This window comes from Pseudorca crassidens, chromosome 3, assembly GCF_039906515.1.
Source record: "Pseudorca crassidens isolate mPseCra1 chromosome 3, mPseCra1.hap1, whole genome shotgun sequence".
Lineage (NCBI taxonomy): Eukaryota > Metazoa > Chordata > Mammalia > Artiodactyla > Delphinidae > Pseudorca > Pseudorca crassidens.
In genome coordinates this window covers 110,470,911-110,493,187 of record NC_090298.1, presented here as the reverse complement: position 1 = coordinate 110,493,187, position 22,277 = coordinate 110,470,911, and the positions used below count along the sequence as shown (strand labels likewise).

Genomic DNA, 22,277 nt, shown 5'->3' with positions numbered 1-22,277 from the left:
GTGACATCAAATATTCTTTATATATACATACTTGTCGTAATTCAATCATAAAAAATGGACCAAAGATTAGAAAACAAAGTTCACTAAATAATAATACATAAGGTCCCACAAGCCACATGGTGCAACCAAATAAATAAAATAAAATGGTTTAAAAGAAAGAATAAGTACAAATGACAAATAAACATAAAATGTTCAACTTCACCTGGGATTTTTTAAAATGTTAATTAAAACAACAGTGAAATTCTATTCTTTATAGCATATTGGAAAAACTATGATATAAAACAAACTGCAATACACCTTACTGGCAAAGGTATCAGGGAAAATATGATCTGGTTCTGTCGTTCTAGAGAGCATTTTGGGAAAAGTGTGCATACTCTGTGACAAGAGTTCTACTGCAAGGAATATATCCTTACAAAATGATGGGCAAGCTTACTTCCCCTGTGTATACAAGAGAGGGAGTATAGTAGACTACTTAACCCTACAGCCTGGGCTTGAATACCAGTTCCAAGTGGCTTATAGTCTACAAGCCTCAGTTTCCTCACCTACAAAATGGGGGAAATAATAGGACCTACCTCATAAGATTGATGTGACACATAAATAAGACAGTTATTATAAAATGTACATTACCTGACACAGAGCATATGCTCAAGAAATATTAGAGGTGGTCGTTACTGTTGTTGCTCTAATAGGATATTGTGTGAGATTTTTCCCAGTTGTCCCAGAATTGGTGATTAGGGCCCACAGGTGAGAACAAAGAAGTGAAAACTAACCTACACCCTTAAGAAAATTGCCAGTAATTGGAGCCAGGCAACTCCCCAAGAGACTAAGCAGAAACAGGCTAGACATTACCAGCCTCCTCCCTACTCCAACCACCCCACCCTTCCAGGTCTCTGTAGAAGTGAGGAGGAGTGAAGGGCACTTGGTGATTTGCTTTGCGGGGAGTGCAGAATTACTTCATGATGAGGAGGGATTTTCTCTTCCCAGCAGGAGAGAGGCAGAAGGTGCTCTCTCTCCAGGGAAAACAAATGAGAAGGGAGGCTCTTGTAAAGACTGGAGAGAGGTACATAGGGAGGGGAGACCTCCATTCCCTGCCTTAGTTGGCCATTTGCTGAGGCAGCATGCTAGCCAGTTTCCCCCTTTGAACAAAGGAGGGGCAAATATGAACAAAAGAAAAGAAAACTGAAGACAGCAAGCTATATGAAGGGACCAAGAGAGGAAAGTAATATGGTGTGACAAGGAAATAAGTATTCCCCCTGGATCTACCGCACGTTAGAAGAGGTGGCTGAACTTGAACTGTTTCACCAGACCCTACCCAAGAAGCTGCTGGCTGGGAGAGACCCTTGCAACAGGAGGCAGCAGTTGAGAAGGAATGGTCAAGCTGGAGCTGGGATCCCCTCATCAGGGAACTATGGAGTAGGAGGCCCAGAGGGGTCCTCCAAGGACATCTATCCTGGACATGTGCCACACAGTGGGTATTAGCACAGAGACCCATCAGCATAGACTAGAGAAACAGGGACAGTCAACAGAGAACCTTACAGACACACTCAGGCAAGTATAAAACCTTTTGATTCCAGATTTCTATTATTTGAAGCTAAAAGTATCTTAATATACTTCTTTCTCTGTAGACCCAATTTCTCTCTCTTCATGTACTGGCTGCCTGTCAGCTCCGAATGTACATGTTTCAAGTCCAGCCCTATGCAGAGATGAAAACTGAAGACCTTCAGTTCTATTATAAAATTCCCAGGTAATGGTCCAGCTTGGCTCAGTCAAACTGGTTCAGTCAGGTATACCTGAGAATACAGGGTCACTAATCCCAGTCTCAGAAGACTGTGTCATCATGAGCTGGAAAGGCACCCCACACATGTCTCACAGTGTTGATGCAGTGGAAGAAGATGTTGTCCCAGAATCCTAGAGCACTGAGGAATCCAGATAGTCCTGGGTGGGCTTTGAAATAAACATTATATATATAGGGGAGGGCATTTACTATACTTCACTTTCCAGAGAGCTTCACAAGGTAATGTGTAGGGACTGTGGGAGTTTGGAAGGGCAGAAGGAACTGGATCTGAGAAGAAATGAGAGAGGTCATTGATTGCCACAGAGAGAGAGAGTGGTCATGTCATCTACAATGTGACCACCCTTTACAGCAGCCCATAAATCTTCAGTAAAATCATGAGCCACTTGGTGTGATGGGATTTCTGGTGGGCACATGAAAGGGGAATGCAACTTCATAACCAGGTGTGACCTGGGGCAGGAAACTAAGAGGAATTAAACCGCTAGAAGAGTAGAGTAGTCTTTGAATTACCCCAGACCCTGGATATCAAAGCCAGGTTTACCCAATTCTCTAAGTGCACTGAAGCCTCTAGGTGACAACTGGGTTACGATTTTAATGGCAGGGAAAAAGAAGGAAACCACAAAAGATTTCACCAATAGCAGCGTGATTAAATAACCTGTGATTAAATTAAATCTGGCTAACTATCAATACAAGTTAGAATCCTGATCCTTCACAGGATGGGGCTTCTGTGCTTTTTCTGCAGTTGGCCTGGTGAAATGGAGCAGTGAGGAATTTCAAAACTCGCGGATGTTCTTTAGATTCTAAGACTTCTAGTCTATATTTGCTTCTTTGGAATCAAATTTCCCTGGAACTTTATTACAATGGTCTATTTTCTTACCATACTGATTCATATACCTTCAAGCCTTAAAGCTCTTAGATGGTGGGAGCAGGGATTTCTGTGACCTCTAGCCCACATTAAGGCAAATTGGGCTTTGAGGGAGAATGGGAGAAGTGGCAAGTACTCTGAAAAAAGTTGTCGAAAACAGAATGAAGGGACTTCCCTGGTGTCGCAGTGGTTAAGAATCTGCCTGCCAATGCAGGGGACGTGGGTTCGATCCCTGGTGCAGGAAGATCCCATATGCCACGGAGCAACTAACCCCAAGCGCCACAATTACTGAAGCCCGCGAGCCACAACTACTGAAGCCTGCGTGCCTAGAGCCCGTGCTCCGCAACAAGAGAAGCCACCGCAATGAGAAGCCCGTGCACCGCAACGAAGAGCAGCCCCCACTCGCTGCAACTAGAGAAAGCCCTCGCGCAGCAACGAAGACCCAACGCAGCCAAAAATAAAATAATTTTTTTAAAAAAGAAGAAAATCAGAGATATAATTTAAAAACAGCCCCACTTTCTAAATGCAATAAGTATCTTCATGTAAAAATTATTGGGATTAAAATTCACTTTGAGGGAGTTCCCCGGAGGCCTAGTGGTTAGGATTTCAGGCTTTCGCTGCTGTTGCCCGGGTTCAATCTGTGGTCGGGGAACTGAGATCCCACAAGCTGCGCAGCGCAGCCAAAAAGGAAAAAAAAAATTCACTTTGAGGATTTAGCAATGATAAAAAGCCCTTCATATGGATGCTAAACAGACTTACTGGGGTGATCATTTAGTACTATATAAAAATACAAGTCATTATGTTGTACACCTGAAAGTAATACGTGTCAATTATACCTCCCAAAAAAAGTCCTTCATGACATCTATTTTTAAATGGATTCATGAAACTTCACTGAAGAAAATGGAAAAGAAACAGAATAGTTAGTTTTTTTATTTGTTTGTTTGTTTGACCATGACATGTATCTTGCAGGATTGAACCCAGGCCATGGCAGTGAAAGCGCTGAATCCTAACCACTAGACCACAGGGAACTCCCAACAGTTAGAATTTTTAAAATGCAGAGACAGGGCATAAATGTTTTGTCACAAAAATAATCCTGGTTCAACATGTAATGAATGGAAAGGTGTATAATACCTAAAATGGAGAAGATTTACAAATGCTGGTAATACTTGGAAATTTGAAGCAACTCTTAACAATGTCTGGAGTTGATTCAAATTTTCCAAATTCTCAAAAGATTGCTAAAAACCAGATGGTGCAAAAAGAAAATCTTTATAGCAAATTTACCCATAGCAAGTACAAGAAAAGGATCTGTTGACAACTCCAGAGCCGTCTTGAACTTGAAGCACTATATAAAGTGCTTCTCACAAAAAATTTAAGTGCTCTTAGGATGTACCTGCTTTTTTTAGAAAGAGGCTATCTTGCCGCTCTTATTCATTAAAAAAATGTAATTACTATTTTCTGTTTTGCTTTAGACACCACATAAACTGAATCTTGATTTAGTATTTTTCTGATTAGCATTCTAATGAAAAATGATTTAGAGGTATTTATTTTTAAGTATTTTGGCCAACTTGGGTTTTTTCACTAGTAGCACTAGTAACGTGGAAAAAAATTTAAAAAGCTTTTATCAGTTGTTTTATCTATCACAGAAAGGAGTGTTTGGTATGGTAAAATATTACTCACTTCATATTTTTTAAACCTTAGGATATACATTCAAAGACAATACTAAATTTTTACAAATGTTTAATCTATGTACACATAAGGACCTAAAAGTAAATTCTGTGTTTTTCCATATTTTTTACATTTACCAGAAGTAAAACTTTTCTTTAAAAGTCAAAAACTTAAGAAACAATTCTGTCTAGAAATAATTCTGCCACAACTAAGAGTTTGCATGCCACATCAACTAAATCCCACATGCTGCAGTTAAGACCCGACACAGCTAAATAAATAAATAAATAAAATTCTCGAGAAACATTGTCCATGATATTTTAAAATGTGTTAGAATTAGTTAAGTTTCAGTTGTGGGACTTCCCTGGTGGTGCAGTGGTTAAGAATCTGCCTGCCAATGCAGGGGACACGGGTTCGAGCCCTGGTCCAGGAAGATCCCACATGCCGCAGAGCGGCTAAGCCCGTGTGCCACAACTACTGAGCCTGTGCTCTACAGCTCACGAGCTGCAATTACTGGAGCCCACGGGCCCACGCATCGCAACAAAGAGTAGCCCCCGCTCGCTGCAACTAGAGAAAGCCTGCGCACAGCAACAAAGACCCAACACAGCCAAAAATAAATAAATAATTTTTTTTTTTTTAAAAAGAAAACCTCAAACATCTCTATATGTAGATAGTGGAAAGTAACATGCATTGTTTTCTCAATCTCTATTTTAAGTTTTTCCGTAATGAAAATGGATCATTTGTGTTTTAATAAAGGCAGGAGGGGTGTGGTTTCAAGACTCGAGCTCAAACCGGGATAAAGTCATTTTTGCCTCAGGACCCACGTCGCAGAAAAGGTACACTAGAGGGGGTGGGCGGCCAGAGACATTCGATGAATGAGGGTATGTCTGGAAGAAATATTAGATCATCATTCCAAATTTCACATGAACTTTAATAAATCAACCATCACATATCTGACCTTGCAATTAAAATGTTTGGATTTAGAGCACAGAAGTTTATATCCTCTTCACCAGAAAAGGGAGAGAGAAAGAGAGCTGAGATGGGTATTTTCATTTCAGCTAGTTTCCTTTGTGTTTTTTTTGTGTTTTTTTTTCCTTTGTTTTTGCTATATGACATTTCTATTTTAAAAAAATATTTAAATATTTATTTATTTATTTTTGCTGCTCTGGGTCTTAGTTGTAGCACACAGGACCTTTTTTTTTTTTAACATCTTTATTACAGTATAATTGCTTTACAATGGTGTGTTAGTCTCTGCTTTATAACAAAGTGAATCAGTTATCCATATACATACGTTCCCATATCTCTTCCCTCTTGCATCTCTCTCCCTCCCACCCTCCCTATCCCACCCCTCTAGGTGGTCACAAAGCACCGAGCTGATCTCCCCACACAGGATCTTTTAATTGTGACATGTGAGCTCTTAGTTGTGGCATGCATGCAGGATCTAGTTCCCCAACCAGGGGTCGAACCCGGACCTGGGAGCACGGAGTCTTACCCACTGGACCACCAGGGAAGTGCCTATATGACATTTCTAAATGTTTGGCCACCTGTAGGCCTTTGTAAAACACGTTACCTCTCCCACTGTTGTCTACTTGTGAAAAATTTTACATGGAAATATCTTATGAAGAGGTCCTGTTATAGGATATAATGTACAGCTTTTGTTTTTTCTGCTCAGCATTCATTCCTTAAAGTATTCCTCTGATCTTCTTCATTCTGGTGGCTTGCTAACTGTGGGATCCCACCCTCTACCGGAGGGATGGGCACATCTCACTAAGAAGCCAAGCAAACTCCTACAAGGGAACTTCACTGTTGAAATGAGGCACACAGGTACCACAGGGGGTTGGACCTGATCATCTGCTGGCAATTGCCTAAAAAGGTAGCACACAAGCTCCTATGACTAAGATCTGGACTTTTCTGGTTCAAGGCCTTCTCAAGGCTGTACTTCCTCTTTCTAAATTATGAGCCAGCCAATAAACTACTAATAAAGTCTTTGTTTATTTAGCCAAAGTTTTGTTTTGTGTTTCTTGCAATTGAATCCTAAAATATATAAGGGCATTCATTCTATATTATCGCAAAATACAGTCATTCCTCAGTATCCTCAGGGGCTTGGTTCCAGGACACTTTCCAACGCCCCCGAAAAATCCGTGGATGCTCAAGTTCCTTATACAAACCAGTGCAGTATTTGCATAAAACCTACACACATCCTCCTGTGTACTTTAAATCATTTGTAGATTATTTGTAATACCTAATACAATGTAAATGCTATATAAATATATACATTTATATAAATTTATACATTTATACATTATAAATGTATAAATTTATGCATTTATACATTTATATAAATGTAAATGCTATATAAATATACATTGTAAATACATGTAAATACTATGTAAACAGTTGCCAGTGCAAATTCAAGTTTTGCTTTTTGGAACTTTCTGGAATTTTTTCCCCAAATATTTTCATTCTATGGTTGATTGAATCCATAGATACCCAACCTGCAGATAAGGAGGGCTGACTATAAACAAAACTGGCTAGAGGGGAAGGAGAGTTGTATAATGGAAAAAGCTCAGGGCAGTGGGCCTTGGATAAATCACTTAACAAAGAGGTCTGAGTCTCAGTCCCTTAATTTGTAAAACGGGGATCCTCTGGGGGCAAGGCACAGAAACTTGACTTGAACCATCTTAATCACAAAAGAGATTTACTGAAGGAAGGCTGTGATAACCCAAAGAATCAAAGGAAAAGGCAATCAAGTCTAGGTAGGTCTTTCTGTCTCTCTTCTCTACTTCTCTCAGCATGTCAACTTCCGTTTCTCCTAAACCAGCAAATCCTGGACTCAAAAGCACACAGCTTTATATCACAGCAAGGCATGTCATCAAGGCCCAAGGACCCGAGCAGCTGTGTATGAAGATGAGAGAATACGATACAATTTTTGAGTATTTAGTTTTCAAGCCCCCTTGGAAAGTGGAAATAATTGAGGAAGGCAGCTCTTAGCCCACTCCAGGGAGCTTTAGGCACCACTCTCACCCACAAGCCCAGAGGTGGATGGAAGGGCCATCCTTTTTTTCATTTGGAGAACCAGAGCCTCATATCCACAGAGGCCCGAATGGCTTTCCACCAGTCCCCTTGCATGGCCACTCCCCTTTACAAAACAAATGGTCTCCCTGCTCTGAACCTCTCCCTTACTTAACCAAGTTAGTCAAATTCTCTTATCCTACTGGAAGGAGAAGAGCTCTTTTTGTGGTACGCAAAGGCATATGAAGGAAGAACCCACATTTGATTTTGCACCAGGGTCCAATTTTACAGCACTTTTTCCTGAATAGTTGCAATAACTAGTTGTAAAACATAATGAAAGGGCAAAAACCTTTAAAGTTGGTGGATCTGTTCTCTCCCCTCTTCCTGATGCTGGTGGAGCTAGTTTCCATTGTGGTTAGTCTCACATTCTTATGAAAACACATTCACCAACTTCTGGTGCAGGATTGTAACAGGGAAGAACTAAATCGGACTCCATGTTGGATCTGTTTCTTTGACTGTAACCTTTGCTCTCTGTTGCTTTTGTTATTATAATCATACATAATGACCTGCCACAGGGAACCCTGCCCCTCTGCCTGAATGTTAAAGTGCCTTTGTTCAGGTCACAGGGAGACAATCTGACCCTGCCCACCTGTGAATGGCTGCAGAAAAGAAGAAATTAACACATCCCCTTCCCGATCATGGCCAAGCCAGATAAAACTAATGCATTACCTTTTTACTTTACTTCCTCACCTCCTCCCCCTCTCTGTTCTATAAAAGAAACTGGCATCCAGACCCCGATAAGATGGTTTTTGGGAGACCCTAGTCTGCAGTCTTCTTGGTGTGCCGGCTTTCCGAATACAGTCGCTGTTCCTTGCCTCAACACCTCATCTCCCGATTTATTGGCATGCCGTGCGGCGAGCAGAGTGAGCTTGGACTCGGTAACAGGATCAGCTACATAATATATAGGGCCCAGTACAAAATTAAAATGTGAGACTCCCTGTTCAAAAGTTATTAAGAATTTCAAGACAGCAATAGCAAAGCATTAAGCCAAGTGTGGGACTTTTCTAAGCACAGGTCCCTGTGGAGTGTATCGTTTCCCTGCTCATGAGGTGGCAAGCTATGTTCTGTGCTCAGCTCCCTAACCACAGATGCTCATGAACCGGTCAGGGTCAGGGCAGGAAACAACCATCCTGACCAAAAGCAACCCAGTTCAGAGATGCAAATCTCCCTCCAGCACATCCATCCTTTTACATCCACCTTTCCCCCACATCTTTTTTTTTTTTTTAGTCAAAAGTTCATAGCTTTATTTATAACAACCAACAACTGGGCATGCTCTATGGCACATCAACAAGTTAATGGATAAGCAAGTTGTCGAATAGCAATAAAGTTGAGTACAAGTTAGCATTAAGAATTAAACTATCAGGGCTTCCCTGGTGGCGCAGTGGTTGGGAGTCCGCCTGCCAATGCAGGGAACACGGGTTTGTGCCCCGGTCCAGGAAGATACCACATGCCGCGGAGCGGCTAGGCCCGTGAGCCATGGCTGCTGAGCCTGCGCGTCCGGAGCCCGTGCTCCGCAACAGGGGAGACCACAACAGTGAGAGGCACGCGTACCACAGAAAAAAAAAAAAGAATTAAACTATCTATAATTGTAATAACTTGGGTGGATCTCAATATGATTGAGTGAAAAAAGCATTGTTAAAAAGAACACTGTATTATTCCATTCATATAAATTTTAACCCATTGCAAAGTATCTACAGTGACAAAAAGCTGATCAGTGGTTTCTGAAGGATGGTGACAGAGGGGTGGTAATCAGGAATTACAGTGTTGCATTAAGAAACTTTTGGTGGTGATAGATATGTTCATGATCATGATTGTGGTGATGATTTCAGCCTTATAAAAAGCTTATAATATATAAAATATTTTATAAATATCAAATCTCATCTTCATACACTATAAATATATGCAAGTTATTGTATACCAAACCTCAATAAAGCTTTAAAAAAGTGTATTGTCCCAAAATGAATATATCATGGAAAATAAATACCACATAATAAAATGTGCCTTTTGTCTATGTCTCCTACTGTTTTCTAACATTGAGTTATGAACTAAATCCAGCTTTGTTTCACAGCAGCATAGTGTCAATTAAAATCATTAGCTGAGGTAAGGTTTAATTCTCAAAACCAGTCTTTCAATTTCAGTTTCCTTTTCTTTTTTTTGTTTTTTAATTTTTTTTTTATTGGGGTATAGTTGTTTTACAATGTTGTGTTAGTTTCTACTGTTCAGTGATGTGAAGTAGAATTCCCTGTGCTATACAGCAGGTTCTTATCAGTTATCTGTTCTATACATATTAGTGTATATGTGTCAATCCCAATCTCCCAATTCATCCCAACCCCCCTTTCCCCCCACATCTTACATAACTATAAGACACTTGGCGGAAGCTTTCCTAGGATAAAAGGATAGTCTGCTTAAGTCTTAGTAGTGTTCATTTTTTTCCTTTTTTTAATTGACGTATAGTTGATATACAATATTATATGTTACAGGTGTACAGTATAGTGATTCACAAATTTTGAAGGTTATATTCCATTTATACTTATTATAAAGTATTTTCTATATTCCTCCTGTTGTACAATATATCCTTTTTTTTTGGCTGCGTTGTGTCTTCGTTGCTGCACGCGGGCTTTCTCTAGTTGTGGCGAGTGGGGGCTACTCTTCGTTGCAGTGCACAGGCTTCTCATTGTGGTGGCTTCTGTTGTTGTGGAGCACGGGCCCTAGGCGCGGGCTTCAGTAGTTGCAGCATGCAACCTCAATAGTTGTGGTGCACGGGCTTCGTTGCTCCGAGGCATGTGGGATCTTTCCAGACCAGGGATCGAACCCATGTCCCCTGCATTGGCAGGTGGATTCTTAACCACTGGACCACTAGGGAAGTCCCGTACAATATATCCTTGTAGCAAACCTAATAGTTTGTGCCTCTTAATCCCCTACCCCTATCTTGCCCTTCCCCCCTTCCCTCCTAAAGTGTTTTTGCCAGCTAGAAATTACTTGCAGCTTTCACAAGAGTTTTAAATTTTTCTCAGCTTCTACCCATTAAGGTTTACAGTACTTAGTGTCTGAATTTTAGCCTGGGCCCTCTGGACAAAGTTGTGAGTCCCTCAAGTCCATGGGCCTCAATGGGAAAGAGCTACATTGGCTTGGTCCTGCCGTTGAAAAAAAAGATTTTTTTTTTTTTTTTTGGCTGTGTCGGGTCTTAGTTGCGGCGCACGGGATTAGTTGCCCTGCATGTGGGATCTTAGTTCCCTGACCAGGGATTGAACCCTTGTCCCCTGCATAGGAAGGCAGATTCTTAACCACTGGACCACCAGGGAAGTCCTGAAAAAGCAAAACATTATTGTATTTTGTGTGTGTGTGTGTGTGTGTGTGTGTGTGTGTGTGTGTATCTGGCCCCTGTATCTAGATGCTTTCAGTTAACTCTTGTAGGTTTTCCAGGTGTGCAAACCAAATCACCACAAAAAATGTCATTTGCTTCCTCCTCTCTATTTCTTATATCTTATTCTGTCTCTTGCCATTTTACATTTGCTGTAGTGCAATTTCTTTCTTTTTTTTTTTAAAGCTCTTCCTGAGCCATTTGTTTCCTTTTTTTAAAATTAATTAATTAATTTATTTTAGCTGCTGTGGGTCTTCACTGTGGCACGAGGGCTCTTCATTGCAGCCCACAGGCTTCTCTAGTTGTGGTGCATGGGCTCTAGAGTGCAAGGGCTCAGTAGTTGCGGCATGCGTGCTTAGTTGCGGTATGTGGGATCTTAGTTCCCCAACCTGGGGTTGAACCTGGGCCCCCTGCATTGGGAGTGGGGAGTCTTAACCACTGGACCACCAGGGAAGTCCCTGCAGTGCAATTTCTTTTAAAATTAGCTGACAAATGGGAATTCCCTGGCGGTCCAGAAACTCTGCGCTTTCAACGCCAAGGGCCAGGGTTTGATCCCAGGTCAGGGAACTAAGATCCTGCAAGCTGCACAGTGTGACCAAAAAAAAAAAAAATTTTTTTTTTTTAAAGTTACCTGACAAATACATCTTAATATCGTTTTGTGGAAAACTTGAAAGTTTGTGAATAAAGTTCATCTAGAAAAATAAATACCTAGGAGCAATAAAGAAAACTGAGGAAAAGAAGAATATTTAGGAGGGACTTGCCCTACCAGATATCAAAATATTCTATAAAATTATGGAAATTAAAGCAGTACAAATCCTGGCACAAACAGATCTTTGGAAGAAAACAGAATGTCCAAACAAATTAAATTTGTACATATTTAGTTATGAAGGAGTGGCATTTCAAGTCAATAAAGAAGTGATAGGGCTTCCCTGGTGGCGCAGTGGTAGAGAGTCTGCCTGCCGATGCAGGGGACACAGGTTCGTGCCCCGGTCCGGGAAGATCCCACATACTGCGGAGTGGCTGGGCCCGTGAGCCATGGCCACTGAGCCTGCACGTCCAGAGCCTATGCTCCACAACGGGAGAGGCCACAACAGTGAGAGGCCCGTGAACCGCAAAACAAACAAACAAACGAACAAATATATATATATATATAGCCATAGGGACTTCCCTGGTGGTCCAGTGGCTAAGACTCTGCACTCCCAATGCAGGGGGCCTGAGTTCGATCCCTGGTCAGGGAACAAGATCCCACATGCATGCTGCAACTAGGAAGTCCGCGTGTTGCAACTAAGCGTCCATGTGCTGCATCTAAAATATCCTGCATGCAGCATCTAAGACCGGGGCAGCCTAAATAAATAAATATTTTTTTAAAAAGAGCAAAATGTATAATCTATCAAAATTTAAAATACACATATCCTTTGACCCAGCACTTTTACTTCTAGGAAGTCAAGTTACAGAAACATGGGTGAGTGCTTAAAAATCTGTTCATTCCATCTTTGTGTTAAATGATGTAATTGTTCAACAACAGGATACTGGTTGGATAAATTGTGGAATATCCATGTAATCCATATAACATAATACATGAAAAGAATGAATTGGATCTGCATGTGCTGATATGGGAAAAGATGTCCATAAACACAGTGAGGAATGAACAAAGCAAGCTGAGGAACAGAACAGAGAGTAAGATTCCACTTTTTAAGGAACAAGATGTGCACAAAGGTTGCATGACATCACCTTCTCTAACTCCCATTGCTGAATCACTCTTTACCCCTTACGCTAAATTATTTTTCTTTAGAGTATTCACACACGTTGGACATTACGTTTGTTTATTGTCTGTAGAAAGCTCCATGTGTACAACGACTTTATTTGTTCAATGCTCTGCCTTCAGTTCCTCAAACATTTTAATTGAAAAACATAAATTAAAAAAAATGAATGGAGACACAGAAACATACATACATATATATATTTCAAAAAGTTATCTATACGCAGACCTACTAGAGAATGGACTTGAGGACACGGGGAGGGGGAAGGGAAAGCTGGGACAAAGTGAGAGAGTGGCATGGTCATATATACACCACCAAATGTAAAACCCATAGCTAGTGGGAAGCAGCCGCATGGCACAGGGAGATCAGCTCAGTGCTTTGTGACCACCTAGAGGGGTGGGATAGGGAGGGTGGGAGGCAGGGAGACGCAAGAGGGAAGAGATATGGGGATATATGTATATGTATAACTGATTCACTTTGTTATAAAGCAGAAACTGACACACCATTGTAAAGCAATTATACTCCAATAAAGATGTTAAAAAAAGTTATCTATATTTCAAAGACTGGATTTAAGAGAATAAATTTCTATGACTGACACTAAATACTAAAATATCCTTAATTAATATTTGTATAATCTTTTTCCAGTTGAAAAAGCAGTTTTACCTATATAGCCTTATAACATCATTATGAAAAATATAAACAACATATATTTGCATTTTATAATTTGCTAAAGTCATTCTTTTTCTTTTTCTTTCTTTTTTTTTTTGCGGTACGCGGGCCTCTCACTGTTGTGGCCTCTCCCGTTGCGGAGCACAGGCTCCAGACGCGCAGGCTCAGCGGCCATGGCTCACGGGCCCAGCCGCTCCGCGGCATGTGGGATCTTCCCGGAGAGGGGCACGAACCCGTGTCCTCTGCATCGGCAGGTGGACTCTCAACCACTGCGCCACCAGGTAAGTCCTAAAGTCATTCTTTTTCAATTGATGGTCCCAATCTTGTTGAACTCATTCCTTTTTATTTTGCTATCCAAACTACTTCTAGTGTCCTGAACAATGCAGTTTTATTCATTTATATTTATATTTATATATATATATATAAATTCATTTGTATATAAAGATGGATAGATGGATCCCTCATTCGAGAATGTTCTTCTCTGACTCTCCACGCAATATACGTGGACCCATCCTTAAAATCCCTCATTCTGACCGATCAACCTGCCTCATTCCTCTCCCTCAAACTACAGACGCACACAGGAAACACAACAGACCAGGCCCTAACCACTACTTGCCCCAAAAGCTGACCCATTAACTCTCCAGGCCCGACTGGTCCCGCCCACGCCTACGGCCTCCGGGGTTCTAAGTCCCCGCCCCCTCCGAGGAGTTTCCCAAAACCCAGCGCGGCAGGCCTCAGCCGCGCTAAGATGGCGACTCCCATGCATCGCCTCATAGCCCGGAGACAAGCGTAAGTTAGGGCCGGAGTCGGGCCGCTGGGCGGGCTGGGGGCGGGGAGAAGCGCGTCAGCCGGCTAGTGAGCGGGCGACGGTATGCGGGGTCGGTGTGGGATCCTCAGCGTGGTCAGGCGGAGGTTGGCCGTTTTTCTCACACGTCGCCTGCCCGCGAGGGGCTCGGGCCGGGGCGGTAAGTTTGATGTCTGTGGATTAGCGATTTCGTGGAAGACGGCAGCGTAAGACCGCTGGGTGGGACCTAGGGGGTGCCTGAAGAGAGTCTCGTGTTTGGTTCCCGCGAAGGGAACGCCCAGGAGTTGGTCGCTAAGAGTTCTATGCCCCTTTGCCAACCCGGCCGCCCACCCCACGCGTGACCGGGCGAAGCCTGTAGCCCTCGTCCAACACCGCCTACTCTCGCCGACGTAAACCTTCAGCTTCCTGTGCAGCCTCCAGCCCACTGGCTTTTCCTGCCCCATTCCTATCGCCTTCCCTAGGAACAGCCTGACTTTTCTGTCAAGCTCTCTTCTCACTTTCTGCCATTCATTCTCCAACAAATATTAATTTATGCATTACCTATCGCTCTATGCCGGTATTTGGGTGTAAGTAAAAAGAGGTGTTCAAGACGGAATCCCTGCTTTCAGGAAGCTTACATTCTATTGGTGGAAAGAGTCGATAAACTAAGCATTTTAAGTAAATACAGTTGATGATAAGAGCTTTGAAGGAAATAAGAGGTGATGGAAAGAGAAAAAGGTACAGGTTAGGTTGGTTGGACTGGAAAGGCATCTCTGAAGAGATGGTATTTGAACAGAGATCGGAAATGTGAGAAAGGAACCAGTCATGAGAGGATTTGGGGAAAGAGCACCCAGACTAGCATAATTGTTTTGAGACAGCAAAGAACTTAGTTTTTAAGAAACGAAAGATGGCCATTGTGGATAATGAGCGAGAGAGAATAGCACAAGAGGTTTTCTGTGAACAGATAATGCAGGAGTTTGTGCCAGATGTCCCTTTCTTGTGAAACCTTTTTTTCTTCTATCAGTCTGCATACCCAAACAACGTCCGACACTTTTTCACTCTGTCAGCTTTTCATGGCATCACCATTTGCCCGTTAATAATATATCGCTCACAGTCTGCTCTAATGTGTATATTTATATTTCTTTTTAAATAAATTTATTTATTTATTTTTGGCTGCATTGGGTCTTCGTTGCTGCGCGCGGGCTTTCTCTAGTTGCGGCGAGTGAGGGCTACTCTTCCTTGTGGTGCGCGGGCTTCTCATTGCGGTGGCATGTCTGGTTGGAGAGCACAGGCTATAGGTGTGAGGGCTTCAGTAGTTGTGGCATGTGGGCCCAGTAGTTGTGGCTCACGGGTTCTAGAGCGCAGGCTCAGTAGTTGTTGGCGCACGGGCTTAGTTGCTCCATGGCATGAGGGATCTTCCCGGACCCAGGGCTCAAACCCGTTTCCCCTGCATTGGCAGGCAGATTCTTAACCACTGCTCCACCAGGGAAACCCCTGTATTTCTTTTTTTTTAATTAATTTATTTATTTTTGACTGTGTTGGGTCTTCGTTTCTGTGCGAGGGCTTTCTCTAGTTGTGGCAAGCGGGGGCCACTCTTCATCGCGGTGCGCGGGCCTCTCACTATCGCGGCTTCTCTTGTTGCGGAGCACAGGCTCCAGACGCGCAGGCTCAGTAGTTGTGGCTCACGGGCCTAGTTGCTCCGTGGCATATGGGATCTTCCCAGACCAGGGCTCGAACCCGTGTCCCCTGTATTAGCAGGCAGATTCTCAACCACTGCACCACCAGGGAAGCCCTGTATTTCTTTTTATATTTATATTTTTTATTCTAAGAGCCCTGATCCTTCTCTTCTCCCTTTCATCAGACTACCTCTTATGCCTGATGAGGTTCCTTGAACATAAGGATAAAGACTTAAGGAATCAGAATGAATTAGTAGTATGCTTGGTGGAGGAAGAAGGCTTTGAAGTCATATGGTTCTGAGATCAAGAATGGAGTAACAGTAATACTTAATAGATGTGCAGTAAATGATGTCACCAGGGTCTAATCTCTCTCAGGTTTGCCCTTTTGGGTGTTGGTTCCATACTTGGTTAGATCACTCCTTTGGTCCTAAGATGGCTGCAGTATCTAGGGTCCTTTATGTCCTTTCAGCTTCAAGTTGATAGCATCTCATTGTCTAGGTTGGCTTACATACCCTACCCTGAACCATGTCTATGGGATTATGAAGCTTTGATTGACTTGGACCTCATTCTCTTCCCAGGATAATTGAATGGATCCTTATAAACCAATGGGTGGTAAAAAAATAAAATAAAAATAAACGAATGGGTGGGTAGGTCAGAGGAGGTAATGATTGCTAGATTGACAAAACCAACCAATGTCCACTTAAATATGAAGCTGAAAGTAAGACTTCTGGTGCTTTTAACATAAGTTTTGGAGTATCACACAGTTAAACAAATGTTCTATTTCTGCAGTATGCTTGTATTTGGTACATGAGCTACACAGAAGTAAAAGACAATCTTAGCTTTAGGAGCTTCTAGTCTTACTGGAAAGAAAACATGGTGTATAATGAAACCTGTCATGGTTTGCAGACTGTCGGGACAATTCCCAGGGAGTTGGAGAGGGAGGGCCTTTAGAGGCAAGGGGAGTCCAGGAGAATTTGGAATATTTTGGGGGGGGAAAGCAGACGAGGAGCCTTTACTTTTCATTTTATATTCATCAAAAAGATTTAATTTTATTTATAAAGAGCATATAGCACTTCCATAAGAACAAGTCTTAAACTACAAGTTATGAGAAGTGAGAAAGTACTATTGACATTGTTTTTAAAAGTCTTTGGACTAAAGGAGGAAAGGGGGGAAATTTGAACTTTTCATTCAGCAGATCTTTCAGGGACTTAACTTTGAATCAGATTTCACTCACATATAATTATATGCAGCATGAGAAGATAGGAGTGAGTTATAGAGCCCTATTCCACTCTGAATGTGTTTAAGGCACTTGACCCATGTGATTGCTCCCCAGCATAACAGAGATTTTCCAGGTGACATGGCTGTACTGCTGCTGGTAATCTGAGAACCCCTGGCAAACAGGAGTGGTGCTTAAGGACTGGAAGTAGGCAAATGCTGTTTTGATTTTCAAAGTGAGAAAGGTAGATTCCACAAACCAGACCAGTGAACTTGATATCCATTCCAGCCAAAATTCTGGCTCGATTTATTAAATACGTGCAGAAAGAAAAGCCAAGATCATCAGGTATCAAGTCCTTACAGATTGATACCCTTTTTGCCTTTTAGGTATTTGGATTTCAAAAAGCCATCTTGAAAAGTCTCTCACAATATTCTTGTGAAAACAGAACAATTAGGTACATCAGTTGAACATCATGGACAAAGAGTATTGTTTAATGGGTTTAAGTAAATATATAGAGGTATCCCATGGTGGCCTGCAGAGTTTGGTCCTCAGTTTGGTCTTGTCAACATTTTTATAAATGACTTGGATGAGGACACATGTGCGTGTTTATCAAACCTGCAGTTAACACAAAGCTGAGAGGGATAACTAATACAATGGATGACGCAATCCCAATCCAGAAAGGTCTTGACAGGCTGGAACTCTATGTTGAGTCTAACAAGAAGAAATTTAACAAGGGTAAAAGTAAGTATTGTAATAGTATTTTTTAAAAATTTCCATGTCCAACTGTTTGTTGCTAGTATATTGACTTTTGTATGTTGACCTTGTATCCTGTGACCTTATTAAACTCATTTAGTAGTCCTAATAGCTCCATTTTGGATTCTTAGGGATTTTCTAGGTAGATAATCATCATTTATATTATATTTTTTGTTTATTTGGTATGTACATTTTTAAGATTTTTGTTGCATATTACCAAATAGCCCTTCAGAAAGTATCTGCAACTTACATTCTTACCAGCAATTAAGAATGTGTATCTTACTACATTTAGGGTGCCCATTCTCCATCTTTGCCAACAATCGGCTTAAAAAACAGCTTTGCCAATCTGACAGAAATGGTATCAAAGAAGGTGGTTTCACCCAAAAAGGCTGTACCATTAAAACACTTCCTTAAGCCTTAGCTTAGAATATAGAAATGGAATATTATTAAATAGGGTGTTCAGGGCTTCCCTGGTGGCGCAGTGGTTGAGAGTCTGCCTGCCGATGCAGGGGACACGGGTTCGTGACCTGGTCCAGGAGGATCCCGCATGCCACGGAGTGGCTGGGCCCGTGAGCCATGGCCGCTGAGCCTGCGCGTCTGGAGCCTGTGCTCCGCAACGGGAGAGGCCACAACAGTGAGAGGCCCGCGTACCACCAAAAAAAAAAAAAAAATAGGGTATTCATTTGAAAAGAAATAAATGCTGATCTTGTGTTTATTTTGAAATTATAGGTGTGCCTCATTCAGTATTCTATCTGGAAGATTTAAGTATTTTTAGTGGTGTTAATGTTTAGAACATCATAGGTGGGCTTTAGGTATTGGTGAATGTTTTGTTTATAACAACAAAAAGCAAACTCCACAGTGCTGGTAGATAATATTTTTAATGGCTGTGATCTCAGGTTATAAGTTTCTTAATATTGGGAAAACAAACTATGAGTTGGAGAAGACTTTATTTCCTTGATTCTGAGAGGCTTCCACACTCCTCCATATTTTCATTGTTAGGAAATATTGTGAAAGGCTTTGAAATGGATTAAAAAATAAAGATTACTGGCTGATTTGTCTAATTCCCTGTCCTGGCTAGTGACTCTGTGACGGCCTGTGCCTCACTGTCTTTGATATATATATATATGTTTTGTTTTTTGTTTTGTTTTTTAATTTATTTTTGGCTGAGTTGGGTCTTTGTTGCTGCGCGCAGGCTTTCTCTAGTTGCGGCGAGCGGGGGCTACTCTTCGTTGCGGTGCGCGGACTTCTCATTGCGGTGGCTTCTCTTGTTGTGGAGCACGGGCTCTAAGCACGTGGGCTTCAGTAGTTGAGGCTCACGGGCTCTAGAGCGCAGGCTCAGTAATTGTGGCCCACGGGCTTAGTTGCTCCGCGGCATGTGGGATCTTCCCAGACTCACGGGCTTGGTTGCTCCGCGGCATGTGGCATCTTTGCAGACCAGGGCTCGAATCCGTGTTCCTTGCATTGGCAGGCGGATTCTTAACCGCTGCGCCACCAGGGAAGCCCTCTTTGAGCTATTTTAAAATGACTCTGTAAATTGTAGAAAGCTGGTAGAAAAGATTCTTACCCATGAAAAGACAGTACAACTGATTCTTGCCCTGTGTCTATTGACCAGTTTTGTTTGGTTTTTTTTTGACCAGTTTTTAGCTATCTGTAAATTCGTTTCCTGTGTTCCTGATTGCTCATATATGTGTGTTGTTTGGATTCTGTTTTGAACCAACTGCAACATCTTACTGGTTCCCTTATTAATTAATGATTAAATAAAACCTTTGACATGTGTTCACTTTATATTTATATGAGAGTCATGATTTTACATTTTTTACTAATTATCCTTTAATGTTTTTGAATTTATTATTTCTGGAATGCATATCACAATTGTGTATATATTAAGTGTGTTAGTGGTTCTTTTTGCCTGAAAAGTGGGCAACTTAATATTAAGTCCATAGAGTGTTTTATTATTGATAGCCTTAACAATTTGCTACATTACACATTCAGATAAGCTCTGAAGTTATAGTCGTGGTTCTGGCAGTTGCTTACTGAAATTTATGAACTATTACTATTATGGTAAAAAGCTGACTCTTCTTTATTATCTTTCAATACTACCACTCAGGACTTCCCTGGTGGCGCAGTGGTTAAGAATCCGCCTGCCAATGCAGGGAACGCGGGTTCGAGCCCTGGTCCGGGAAGATCCCACATGCCGCGGAGCAACTAAGCCCGTGCGCCACAACTACTGAGCCTGCGCTCTAGAGCCAGCGAGCCACAACTACTTGAGCTCACGTGCCACAACTATTGAAGCCTGTGCACCTAGAGCCCGTGCTCGCAACAAGAGAAGCCACCTCAATGAGAAGCCTGCACACCACAACGAAGAGTAGTCCCTGCTCAGCAACGAAGACCCAATGCAGTCAAAAATAAATAAATTTATTTAAAAAAAGAAACTACTACTGAGTAGTATTTCCTTGCTTGAAACATTAGTTCTTCATGTTAGGATTGGCTTAATTTTTGAACAAACGCTAAAAATAAATTACTGTCAAAATTACAGAAGCTGGCTGATGATGTGGGAATTCATTAATGAAAAGCATACTATAAACAATATATGTCCTCTTAAACCCTTGCCTATTTAAACAGTCAGTCATTTTAGAAACATTTACTGAACACCAATTATGTGTTCTCCAGGGATAAAAAGGTGACTGCTCTAGGTCGAAATTAAGAATCTAGCATCCCATCATGCAACCATGTTTTGAGAAAATTTAAATTGCCATGTTTCGTTAGTCCAGATAATTGATTAGCCTAATGTGTGGATTGATATTCACAACTCCCATTTATTTGTCTATTACTTTATGCCAGATTCCTTACTGCTTTCTATACAAACATCCCAGTCTGTAGAATGGGGATATTGTTCTCAAACTCATTGGGTTATCATGGGGATTAGATGTATTTATGTATAAATACTACTTAGCTAAATTCCTGGCACACAGTAAGTATAAACCACGGTTATAGTCTTATCTAATTCTCACAATAACCTAGTGAAGTAGATATTATCCCATTTTTTAGAATAGAAACTGAAGTTCAAAAACTAGCTTGCTAATGAGCCTAAAGCTGTGTAGTGAAAGAGCCAAGATTTTAAAAAAATTTTATTGTTGTGAACTATAACACATCTACAAAAAAGTTCAGACAACATAAATATGTCCTTAATAGGTAATGTTTATAATTCTTTTTTTTCTTTTTTTTTCAATTTTTATAATTCTTAACCCATGTAACCACTACCCAGATCAAGTATTTAATAAAAAATTGCCAATATACTAGATGCCACCAAGCTTTCCCAATCACAACCTCCTCCCTCCTTCCTAAAGTAACCACTATCCCAACATTTATGGTAATTACTAACTTGCTTCTGTTCTGTGCTTTTACCATCTAACTATTCACTAGAGTTTAATTTTGCCTGTCTTTAACCTTTACACAGAATCAGACAATTTAGATTCTTTTGAGTTTAGCTTCTTATATCTAAGTTCCATCTGAGTTATATTAAGCTGGAATTTGTTCATTTTTATCACTATGAAGTATTCCAGTGTATTCTATACCACAGATCATCCATTCTTCTTTGATATTATTTCCAATTTAGAGGATTTTACAAATCTTGTTGTTAAGAATATTACTATAGTTCTTCCTCTTCCTCTTCCCTACTTGAACAAGTCAGTCCTAAAGCCATGAGGTGGTATAGATCCATGCAGAGGACTGACTTGGCACTGGAGTATTAGAGCTGAAGGGGAGTAACTAGGGCATCCACATAGGGACGTGAACTGGCGTGCAGTGCCAGCAGGGTGCAGAGGGCATCCAGTTGAGTGAAGGTCCAATGCAGGGCACCAGATCCCAAGCAGAGTGAGGGGGGTTTCCACACAGGGAGGGCCATTTAACACAAGTTGTCACCCTAGTGGGGAGAATGTCTCCATGGGGGAGGGGAGGTATAATTTGATGTGGGGTGGCACAGTCTAAATAGAAAGAGAAATGAGTTCATGTGAGGTGGACTGGCCCGGCAGTGGAAGTCAGAGCCCAAGCAGAGTGAGGAGCATGTTCACATGGGGAGTGTGGGAGGACAGCAAAGGGCAGAGTACCAGAGCCCACATGGAGTAAAGAGGGCATCTGTAAGGGGGAGGGGGCAACAATGGGCAATTGGTTTCATAAGACAGATTGACCAAATAACTAAATCTGTTAAGGATAATGGGAGCCAGATTTCTCACTGAAGGAGGAGGAGGTATGGGGAAGGAGAAAATAGAGTAAATTCTGTGAAGTTGAATTGGAATTAAAGGTATCGGTATGAATTCATGGTTTTCAAAATATATAGTTAAATATAGCTGTAGATGTGTGTATTTGATACATGGATAGTAATGTGTGTGTTGTTCCCTAGCTCTGTCCACTGAGGGTATCTGGGAGCAGCAACATTCCAGTTACAGTGAGCACATGTGTGCCCTGATCTTGACTCTGAATGTCATCAGGGTTCCATCAGGCTGATTTCAGGCCTGGAAAGGCCTGATTTTAGGACAGGGAAAGTATAAGATGAGCCTGGAATTTTTTGTTGTACCAGAAAGCAAGGAAGTGCTCAAAGAATGAAGGAACCATGTCAAAAGAACACAGAATCCAACTTGGAGGGATTCCCACTGACCAAATCTAGGGCA

At 41.5% G+C, this 22,277-nt stretch overlaps 1 protein-coding gene and 2 long non-coding RNA genes across 5 annotated transcripts in view; all 3 read left to right on the top strand.

Annotated features, from left to right (window-relative positions):
* LOC137221662 (uncharacterized) overlaps window positions 1–13,354 on the top strand; it is a 22,389-nt gene extending 9,035 nt beyond the window's left edge. The window contains exons 4-5 of one of the 2 annotated variants that reach the window (XR_010942099.1): window positions 5,076–5,155; window positions 13,329–13,354. This is a non-coding gene — a long non-coding RNA (uncharacterized lncRNA). Of the gene's footprint in view, window positions 1–5,075; window positions 5,156–5,673; window positions 6,318–13,328 lie in introns of those variants that run through there. The other variant, XR_010942098.1, reaches the window with a different exon arrangement.
* The window catches only part of ZCCHC10 (zinc finger CCHC-type containing 10), a 27,049-nt gene continuing 18,124 nt past the window's right edge, over window positions 13,353–22,277 (top strand). The window contains exons 1-2 of one of the 2 annotated variants that reach the window (XM_067731733.1): window positions 13,353–13,462; window positions 13,826–13,970. In XM_067731733.1, coding sequence (XP_067587834.1) covers window positions 13,384–13,462; window positions 13,826–13,970 — 224 coding nt within the window. In that variant the 5' untranslated portion in view covers window positions 13,353–13,383. Of the gene's footprint in view, window positions 13,463–13,805; window positions 13,971–22,277 lie in introns of those variants that run through there. The other variant, XM_067731732.1, reaches the window with a different exon arrangement.
* Window positions 14,024–20,045, top strand: LOC137221663 (uncharacterized). Its single transcript, XR_010942100.1, has 2 exons — window positions 14,024–14,146; window positions 19,718–20,045. It is a non-coding gene; the product is annotated as an uncharacterized lncRNA (long non-coding RNA).